The 10500-nt window shown below is 49.8% G+C and overlaps 1 protein-coding gene across 1 annotated transcript; it reads left to right on the forward strand.

Annotated features, from left to right (window-relative positions):
- The first annotated feature begins 1526 nt into the window (after positions 1-1526).
- Positions 1527-6186, forward strand: LOC102437283 (apolipoprotein L3-like). Its single transcript, XM_006108912.3, has 3 exons — positions 1527-1626; positions 3796-3916; positions 5120-6186. Exons 1-3 carry the CDS (start codon positions 1596-1598, stop codon positions 5994-5996), a joined length of 1029 nt encoding a protein of 342 aa, XP_006108974.1. The 5' UTR covers positions 1527-1595; the 3' UTR covers positions 5997-6186.
- Positions 6187-10500: the final 4314 nt, after the last annotated feature.

A 10500-nucleotide genomic window follows, 5' to 3' on the forward strand; every position in this document is an offset into this window, starting at 1 on the left:
GCATTCTGGCCCATGTTCCAACAGGCATGACCCTTGGGGACACTATGCTGAGTGAAATAAAGCCGTCTCAGGACGGTAAACATTTGTGATTCCACTTAAATGAAGCACTCAAATCCATAGAGATGGGAAGTAGAGAGGCAGTTTCCAGGGGCTGGGAGTTGGGATGGGGAGTTATTGTTTAGTTGGCACTGAGTTCTGTTTTATAAGATGAAGAGAGCTCTGGAGGTTGGTTGCACAACAATGTCAATATAATTTAACACCATTGAACTGTATCCTTTAAAATGGTTAAGGTGGTAAATTATATGTTGTGCATTTTTTAGCATAATAAAAGAATTTTTAAAAGAATGATGTGTGTGTATGTTTAAAAAGTACTATGAACTGGAAGATGGAAAAGATGGACACCTCATATCCTGTGAGCATTAATGTAAATTGGTGCAATTTGTTTGCATTAGAGTGTGGCTCTAGGCATAAAGGAATTTTATATGGTGATTCCCTCTGTCCCAGTCATTCTATTTATTAAATATCTTAAGGGAGGCAATCTCAAATGCAGACAAAGTTTTATGCCTGAAGGATGTTTTTGCACTATTTTCATAAAGAACTAGAAACAAGCTAAGGTCCACTGATGGGTGTGGGCAGCAGAGAGACCGGGCAGCATCAGGAGGGCTGGCAGCCCACAGCAGATCTGCAGGGATGGGGCCAGGGCCGCAAGACCCCAGGGCCTTAGGGGATTGAGGGTGTTATAAGCAAGAAGGGTGCAGACTTGGGAGCTACAGCCCCAGGAATTTATCAACACAAGAGACTTGGCATAGGGTGCAAGACATCGTTTGGGAATGAGAAGAGTCATTTACAAGTAACACAGATGCATTAATAAATGTTTTTGTATATAAAAGAGAGTAGAACATAGTCCTCACAAACACGGGATTGGGATCAGGAAGACTTGGGCTGGAGTCCTAGCTCTAGCCCTACTGTGAGACTGGGACTAACCCCAGTTTAGGTGAAAACCTAGACTTTGTCATGGTTTCCTCCACGTTCCAATGGGAGCCACCATGGCGCCCACCACGTGGAATGTGTGAGAGAATTTGGTGAGGGAACTCGTAAGGAGCCTGTGGTAGACACACCATCAATATTAGCTGAGTGATTAGTCAACACAAATGTCCCCAACCTCAAACCATTTCCAAAACATTCCTTCCCATCTTTTGTGTCTGGTGTTACTGCTTCTTTGGTTTTATGACTCCTCAGCTGTCTGTTTCTTTGTCTGAGGATCTTCTCCTTGTGTCCCCACAGGACACCGGGACTGTCACTTGGCTTGGAGTGGGCTGGAGTGGGCTGGAGTGAGGCGAGTACCTTCTCTTAACTAGCGGCTGGCAGAGCCCAGCACACAGGGAAACACAGTGCATTGAGTCCATCTGGCACTTGCTTCCTTCCCTGAAAGAAACACCAGAGACAGAGCCCCTCCCTGCTCCCTGTTGCTCAGCTGGCTCACCTTCGACCCCACTATTTGTTTTCTCTTCCCCAAGGGTGAAGCAACACCTCCTTCCAGCTGGACACAGACTGGTGAGCTGAAGGGGAAACTCTGAGATCCCACTGCTGACACCATGAGCTCAGAAGCTGACGGGATCTGCCCAGGTAATCAGCCTCCTCCTCTCCAGCTGGTTCCTGCTCATGATCTAGAATTGAGGGAGGTGCCTCCAAGCTGGGTTAAGCTATACAGGAATCAAGAACCTCCAAGGGGATTGATGAGTGTCCCTGAGCCCCCAAGAGGGGCGAAGGGGAGTCCCCTCAACCAGGAGTCTGTGGGAGGGCCTCCTTCCTGGCTCTCTCCTCAGGCTGCTCACTGCCTCCCATCTTCTGCAACTCATGCAATGTCTCCAATGAGGCCAGGACAGCCCATGGGAGGTGGGAATTTCTTGTCCCCTGTACCTGGAGCCTGCTAGTTCCTGGTGGAAATCTTCCCCTCCAGAGAACTGCCACCTCCCACAGCTGTGCTGGGCCCTGACCTGTGCCCCAATTATAAACACCTGCGCACCAAGGTGTGACTATCTCAGTGACTCCCTGCAGAGGCCTGCTTTGTTATTCACCACACCCACACCCACCACATTCAAGAAATACACCCATTTAGTGCTCTGGGTTCCCTCCATCTAAGCCCTGGTTTCCTTTTTCCCTCAGTGTGTGAAGCAAAAAAGGAAAAAACAACCCTCCCCCCCCCCCACCAAAATCAACACTGCATTTTCTAGGCAACCAAAGCACCCCCTAGAAGATAAACTTGTTCCTGTTGCAGCATAAGGGAGGAAAGGACAGATCAGTAGGCTCCATCTACTGAGCAGTCTCTCAGGTCCCGGAGGGAGGCTGGAGCTGGTGGATTCCTGAGGATAAACAAGATGACCTCTTGTTTAAGGAGTGGGTGAGGGTGGGGTCAGAAGTGCCCACAGGGAGCTGTGGCCCCTGAGACCAGCCTAGAGGAGGGAGAGCTGATACTGATTGATCACATGATTAGAGCTGAGGCTCCCACCCCCACCCACCTGAAGACACCCCTCCACTGCCCACCTTGGAGCATCTGTGAGAAGCAGGAAGAATCCTCTTTGCCTGGTAGTTTTACTCCACCAGTGGCGTGTGATCTGAAACATTATTTTCAAATTTTAAAAAAAATCCCATAGGTGAACTCTAGGGTAGAACACAGAAATCACATGAGTTTTTGAACTACAAGGAGGCTTCAAACTAATGTACAGAAATGTCTGATGGGTGACCTTGGATGCCACTTGTGAGGTTTCTGCTTCTTGGCTTGGGTCTTCTTTTCCAGTCTGAGTTTCACCTTCTTTGTCTGTGAAATAAGAATAATATGTCTAGTGTGTATCTGGCAGGAAACACATTTCCATCCTGTCTCTGTACACACAAAATATACACCAACCCCCAGTCCCTCATCTGAGCTTCCAGAGTCTCCAAATCTCTGAGAGTCACACAATTTTTAAAAGATTAATAAAAGTTATTGATTTATACAGAGAGAGAGAGAAATAGAAAGAGGTGAGGGAGGGAGAGATATGGTGTCTCTGCCCCTTCTCCTAAGGACACCATTCATATTGGATCAGGTCTTACACTTATGACCTCATTTAACCTTAATTATAAAATACAGTCCTATGGGGCCTGGCCATTGTGGCTCAGTGATTGAGTGTTGACCCATGAACCAAGAGGTCACTGGTTCGATTCCCAGTCAGGGCACATGCCTCGCTTTCGGGCTCGACCTCCAGTAGTGGGCATGCAGGAGGCAACTGATTGATTCTTCTTTCATATAAATGTTTCCATCTCTATACTTATCCCTTCCTGTCTCTCTAAAAATCAATAAAAGCATGTTAAAAAATAAATAAGCCCCAGCCGCTTTGGCTCAGTAGATAGAGTGTCGGCCTGCGGACTGAAGGGTCCCAGGTTCGATTCCGGACAAGGGCACATGCCCAGGTTGTGGGCTTGAACCCCAATGTGGGGTCAGCCAATCAGGATTCCCTCTCATCATTGATGTTTCTATCTCTCTCTCCCTCTCCCTTCCTGTCTGAAATCAATAAAAATATATTTTAAAAAATAAAAATAAATGAATAAGTACAGTCACATGGGGTGTCAGACCTGCAATATATAAATTTGGGGGGGCAGGTCAGTCCATAACACCAGCTGAGTCACCAAAAGTTCCCAAGATCTTTTTAAAAACTCCCCCACGTGATAGCTGCTCAGAAAGATGAACATTTAATCACCTTGTTTATACTCAATTCCATTAGATTTCTTCTAACCTTATTCTTTTTTCTTTCCATCTAGAGGGCAAAGACTTTGTTGATGTCATTGAGTATTTAATGGACCCAAGGAACAAAGAGAAACTTCAACGCCTGCTGAGTGATGAAGCCTGGAAAAGATTTGTGACTGGGGCCAAGTTGTCCAGGTAACTTCCCGGGGATGCCTGTGTTGTCACACCATCTCCCCTGCATCTAGATTCCTCTGGCAGGCACACTCCTCCAGGCAGGGTTCTGAGCATGGGGTTGAAGAAGTTCCTTTTCAACAGTCCATGAGGAACATTTCCTTCATATCATTCCTTGCAAAGAAGGGGCTCGGGTTGAGAAGAGATGAGACCTGCAGGGGGAGGGTTAGGTGACCTTGGGCTCCTTACTTAACCACTCTCTGTCTTACTCATCTGTTCTATTTCATTGTGAGGAAAATAAGACAATACATGTGAACTGTTTAGCCTAATGACTGACACATAGTAGGTGGACACTTGACATGAACTTTTAAAGATGCTGGGAATAGACAGGGCCCAAGGGTCTTCCTGTTGGACGTGAGAGCCACACAGGACTTCCTTTGGGACAAGCCAGAAAAATCCTGGCACAGTGTGTGTGCCTGGGGATTTTGGCTAGAGAGCCTGCTCTCCCTAAGAAAGGGATTGTACAGACTCTGCAGGGTCCTGCTGGCCTGGAAGGCGGAGAGCTGGAGGGAAGCGGCACTGTGTTGGGTTGAATCCTGAGTGTATCTCTGCCCAGCTCTGGGCTTATGTCATCTCCCTCTTCAATGGAATAGCAAGTCTGTCTGATAGGACTATGGTGAAGGCCTTGGGGTGAACTGCAGGGCAAGGGCGAAGCAGCAGGTGTAGTCATCCTGTCTGGAGGCCCAGAGAGGCCTGGAGCAGGGTCAGAGCCCGGCATCTGGATGGAGCAAGGGTAGTTCAGGTGGGAGGACTGGTAGGAAAGCTTGACAGCAAGGCTGGACTAGAATGAGGCAGCTGAGGCATCTGGGCACAGGACTGAGGAGGCCAGGGGCCTAGTGGAGGGCCGTGGGGGGGGAGGGGGGCACTATGGGGGACACATTTCTTCCTTCCCTGATTTGATTCCCTCACTGCTGGGGGTAGAGGGCCCTGGGTAATTATGTCCTCCAACCCTGTCTGGGAGCTGGAGGGCTCCTGACCTCCATTTGGGACCCTCTTCTCTTCTCCATGGAGTAACCCTGACCAGAGGTCATCTGAGAGATTCTGGGTAGACCCACACGTTCCCACCATAGAGGACAGGGCTTCCCGCACCAGCTCATCCAACCCAGGTCTCAGCCTTAGTGATTCATACACCTGCCTTGGTTAATCCCCTGTCTTTCATTATTACAGGGATGAGGCAGATGCACTCTATGCAGACTTGAGCGAGCTGAAAACACTCATGGCCCTGGAGGACAAAGACATGCCCTCAGCACACCAGCTGCATCGGGAGAGCTTTATGAAGGAGTTTCCTCAGGTGAAACAGGACCTTGAGGAGCGCATACGAAAGCTCTACGCACTTGCTGATGAGGTTGACAAGGTACACAGGGACTGCACCATCTCCAAAGTGGCGGCCTCTTCCGCGGGCGCTGTGTCTGGCATTCTGACCATCGCTGGCCTGGCTCTGGCACCTGTGACAGCAGGAGCTACTCTGGTGCTTTCAGCAACTGGGTTGGGACTGGGGGCAGCAGCTGCTGTGACCGGTGTGACTGCCAGCATTGTGGAAGCCTCAAAGAACGCGTCAGCAAAAGCCGAAGCCAGCCGCCTGTTGTCAACCGGCAGTGACACAGAGAAGATGGTTGAGGAGGTTCTACGTTGCAGCACACCCAAAATTGCTTCCTTAGCACCGAAGTGCTTCCAATCCCTGCAAGACATTGTGAAGAATGCCCGTGCCTTCAAGCTGGCCAAAGCCAATCCTCGCTTAGCAGCCAAGGCCATGCGCTTCTTGCGCATGGGGACAGTCTCAGCCCGAAGCAGCAAGCAGGTGCAGAAAGCTTTTGGAGGCACTGCTCTGGCCATGAGCAAAGAAGCCAGGGTCTTTGGTGCAGCCACGGCAGGTATATTCCTTCTCATGGATGTAATTCAGCTAGTGAAAGAGTCAGTGCACTTACATGAGGGCGCAAAGGCTCAGTCGGCGGAAGAGTTGAGGCAGCAGGCCCAGGAGCTGGAGAGGAAATTGGAAGAACTCACCCGAATTCACACAAGTCTACAGGAGGACCTGACTCCATGATCCCCAGACAGTGCAGGGAGCAGGGTGTGTGGGAGACAAAGGTGTGGACTTACCTTGTTAGAGGGGGAAAGCCAGCGAGATAAAATGGATGGAACTGTGTGTTAAGAAGTTTGGTATTTCTATAGCTGAGCACAGCAAAGGAGGGGTTCATGCAGATGGCTGGTGGGCCAAAGAGAAGGAAGGAACCTGGAGCCTGGAATCAGGGAAGAGAGGGGGAAAGAGAGTGGGGGTGGGGGTAGAGGGGGGACTTTATTTTGACTAAAAAGACATTGGGGTCATGAATAAAGAAAGAGAAGTGGAGGAATAAGCACCGAGAAGGCTCTGACTACCAAAAAGTTGACAATGGAAGAAGGAGAAAGAGTTTGTGTTGTTAGGACATGGGAGTTACAGTGGCTCCTGGATTGGCCCTTCCCAGGGTTCACCATCCTAGCAGGAACCCCGTCTCTCCCTGGTCCTGGTCTCTAGCCCTGCTTTCCAGTTCCAGCTCACCTTTGTCTTCCAGCGGTACATCTTAGGTAGGCAGTGACTTTTTTTAAAATTACTATATATAGTTTAATGAAAAATAGTAATGATTGTGTAACCAAATAGCTAAAACTATAATCACAGGTGTTTTAACCATTCCCTGATGGAGCAACATATCTATATGAATAGATCAAGTACATTGACCTTGAAACACTATGGGTGGCATAGGAGTGATCCAAGCAATTATTTAAGAGACTCAAGTATGATCACATCTACCCAAGCAAAAGAAGAGATTACAGAAATTTTTTTATGTCTGAGATAGAGATTTACATATGTTATTGGACAGACAGTAGTTAGTTATTCATACCTCATTAAGAAAATAAATTCTAAAAGATAATGAATTGTTTATTATTCATTTTCTATACCTGCATAGGCACAAGCTAAAGGCATTGAAGTTCTCACTGTTATAAATAATAACCAATTAATATATGGTAATTCATGCTTCCTCTTATTTTCTCTTTCAGTCCCTAACAAAACCTTACATTGTCAATGCAATAAGAATGATAGAACAAATTTTCAATTACCGAGCTCAAGGCATAAATCTAGAAATATACTATTAAATGTTTGGTGTTGGAGATACATCAGGAAACAAAGATAAAAAACCTTCATGGACCTTACAATCTCAGATTTGTGTTGAATTAGGTACAATTATGGCTTTTAGAGTTATGAATGAAGCTGCTCAAATACATATTCTATATAGTAAAGAGGTAATATGCAAACTGACTGTCACACCCTCACACAAGATGACCACCCTCATGTGGTCACAGGATGGCCACCACAAGATGGCCGGCAGGGGTGGGCAGTTGTGGCCTTCAGGCCAGCAGGGGAGGGCAGTTGGGGGTGACTAGGCCTGCAGGAGAGGGCAGTTGGGGGCAACCGGGCCTGCAAGAGAGGGAGGGCAGTTGGGGAGGGCAGTTGGGCGTGACTGGGCCTGCAGGAGAGGGAGGGCAGTTGGGGAGGGCAGTTGAGGGCAACCAGGCTGGCAGGGGAGGATAGTTGGGGGTAATTGGGCCGGCAGGGAAGCGGTTAGGCATTGATCAGGCTTGCAGGGGAGTGATTAGGGCATGATCGGGCTGGCAGGCAGAAGCGGTTAGGGGCAGGCAGGAGGGCGAGCAGTTGGGAGCCAGCAGTCCTGGATTGTGAGAGGGATGTCTGACTGCCAATTTAGGCCCGAGGGGTCCTAGATTGGAGAGGTTGCAAACTGGGCTGAGGGACAACTCCCACCCCCGCCCCAAATGCATGAATTTCATGCACCAGGCCTCTAGTGCATAATAAAGTATGTTCTTAAAGAACTGCATTAGTAGCCAGAGGATTTGTATGTCCTTTATTTTTTTTAATTTAAATTCTTTATTGTTTAAAGTATTACATAAGTCTCCTTTATCCCCCATTGACCTCTCCTGGGACACCCCCAACCCCACCCCCCGGGATTGACTTTAAAAAATTTTTTTTTATTTTTCACTTACAGTTGACATACAATTATTATATTAGTTTCAAGTGTACAATCTAGTGATTAGAAAGTGATCACCCACTAAGTCTAGCAGACATGTGGCATCATTCAGAGTTATTACAATATTATCCACTATAGGCAGTGACTTCTTGATGATGATGATGATGATGATGGGGGCCATGATGTTGGTGGTGACGACAATGGAGTGGGTAGAACATTTGACAAGTTGCTGGTACTCATTGGGGCCAGGTGCTCTGAGAGACCAATGAAATTACAATGAAACTGCAAAAGGAAAGGAAAGGAAAGGGAAAGGGAAAGGGAAAGGGAAAGGGAAAGGGAAAGGGAAAGGGAAAGGGAAAGGGAAAGGGAAAGGGAAAGGGAAAGCAGATACTCCCAGCAGGTCAAGGAGATCTACCAATCGGGCCCTGAGACACAGCCTCTCCATCAGTGGGGTAGGTGGTGTGGACACGATGATATTCTAGACCCTCTGTTTCTCCCACCTTGTGTTCTGTAGACTTTGGTTCAATAAGATGGACTGGTACACTGAGCCATTCTGGTGTGGATTACTGGGCTCATCTGGGCTCTGGGTTCCTGGCTTCCCTTCCCCATGAGCCTATCCTCCAGGAACTCAGGGAGCAAATCTTCCATTGCTCCTCCTGCTCGCTCACTGGGCTCCCACTCTCCTGTCCAGTCAAGTCCCTGAGACCTCGGTGCCCCGTAAGCTCCCCTGGGACACCCGGGGGAAGCTTCTGCACAGGTGGCTTGGGCTGGACACAGGCAGCTTCCTCGCCCAGCAGCTGGGACCCAGGTTTGACTGTAGGACATGAGGCTGATTAAGATCAGAAGGGCCTGTTTGCAGGTATGAGAGAGGGTCATCGATAAACAGAGAGACAGAGAGAAACAGCGAGACAGCAAACATTTCTCCCAGCTACCTCACATTTTCCCTCCTGCAAGAGCTTCCAGGTGGTCTTCCTGTGTTTGCCCTTGTGGCACTGCCCCTGCCCCCTCTCCACACTGAGCCAGAACAGCCCTTAGGAATACAGATCTTATCAAGCACCTGCTTCCAGCTCTTCAAGGGCTTCCCATTACTCTGCACAAAAGCCCGAGGCCTCCACCAACCAGAAGTGACCTGTTGGAGCCTGCAGACCCCCCCCGAACGCAGAGCTGAGACAAGGCTCCCTGAGGGTTGATTTGGGAAGTGATTCCCCGCAGCTGGACTGAGGGACACTGCCCCCCGGAGAGCACTCATGGGCTTTGCCTTCCGTGGCCCACAGCGAGGACCAGACCCTCACCGACAAGGAAATGCCGGCCGGCCGTGATAGGAGCAAGGTGAGTCAACCAAGGTAAACAGAACAAAGGAGAACGTTCCTTTCCATGCCACTCAGGTCAGCATGACCTTGACCTCCCTGACCTTAGTGGGGAAGCTGGACACACACAGAGGCTTCCTCACTAGGGCCCAGTGTCTGATGGGCCCTCTGAAGAGCACAAGGATGTGTGAGCAGCCTGTCGGGCGAGGTACCAGTTCTCACGAGGCACATGAAGAATGTGCTTGCTCTTTGGAAATGCTTTGACCCGTGGGTATTGATTCTTCTGGATCCTCCATCACTTCCTGCCAGTCCAGCATTAAGGAGAGAGCTCTTATATCAGGGGCTTGGCTTAATGTGAGGAGTAAAGGAAGGCTCAACTGAAGAGGGGTCACCAAGGGTTGAAGAGGATGGGAAGGAGAGTGGGGGTGAGAGTATTTGGGGCAGAGGACCTGTGCCTGCAGAGGCTCTGGCTGGGAGGGAGGGCCACTCTGAAAGGACACTGATGGGACTGCAGTGTGGCCACTCGGCTTCCCTGCCAGGACTCCTGTGAGAAAGGGGCTGTGGTCGGAAAGCTGGGCGTTGGAGCACTGGACGCTGCCAGCAGCCTCTGCAGGGACAGGAGGTGGCGTGGTCGGCACAGACACCACTGCTGCTGGAGCTATGTGTCTGCAGCCCGGGGACCTGGAGGACAATGGACAGAGCTGCTGCTTTTGAGATCAGCAGTAACAGTAAACCCGTGAGATGGAGGTGGGGGGAGTGGTGTGGGTCGGTGGTGGCTGCACCAGGAAAGGGCCAGGGTGAGAGCACAGCTCACACTGCCTGGGGCTCCTGAAACTGTGAGAAGAATCCAGTAGATCCCTGAAACCAGCAGAGCAGGAGGGGTGGAACCAGAGAAATACTTGGGCCCGTCAGCTGGAGGCCAGAACGGCAGGTCACATTCTCGGTCACCATCCAAATTGATAGCAGGGACTTTCACCCCTTCGAAGCGCTGGCTGTTGGCCTCCAGAGCACAGTGGCCAGGATGAGTTTGGGTCGGGTCCAGATGAGCAAGGGGCAGAGGGCTCCTCCAGCCTCGGCCCTGCACACTGACTTAGGATCTCACGCCATGCAGGCCCCTCTGTGTCCTCCTGGTCCCCTCTGCCTCCTGCCCCCTCCTGTTGTCTACCCCATCCCTCTGGGCTGGGCAGTGGTTCTCAAAAGCATTGTGGTAGTCACTGTGGCTGTTGGT

The sequence above is a fragment of the Myotis lucifugus genome, unplaced genomic scaffold (assembly GCF_000147115.1).
Source record: "Myotis lucifugus unplaced genomic scaffold, Myoluc2.0 scaffold_4282, whole genome shotgun sequence".
NCBI classification, from domain to species: domain Eukaryota; kingdom Metazoa; phylum Chordata; class Mammalia; order Chiroptera; family Vespertilionidae; genus Myotis; species Myotis lucifugus.

Excerpts from the sequence above, each read along its gene's own strand:
- LOC102437283 (XM_006108912.3), top strand. The coding sequence starts at position 1,596 with ATGAGCTCAGAAGCTGACGGGATCTGCCCAG. Across the intron at positions 1,627-3,795 it reads AGCTGACGGGATCTGCCCAG|AGGGCAAAGACTTTGTTGAT; the intron begins GTAATCAGCCTC and ends CTTTCCATCTAG. Across the intron at positions 3,917-5,119 it reads ACTGGGGCCAAGTTGTCCAG|GGATGAGGCAGATGCACTCT; the intron begins GTAACTTCCCGG and ends TCATTATTACAG.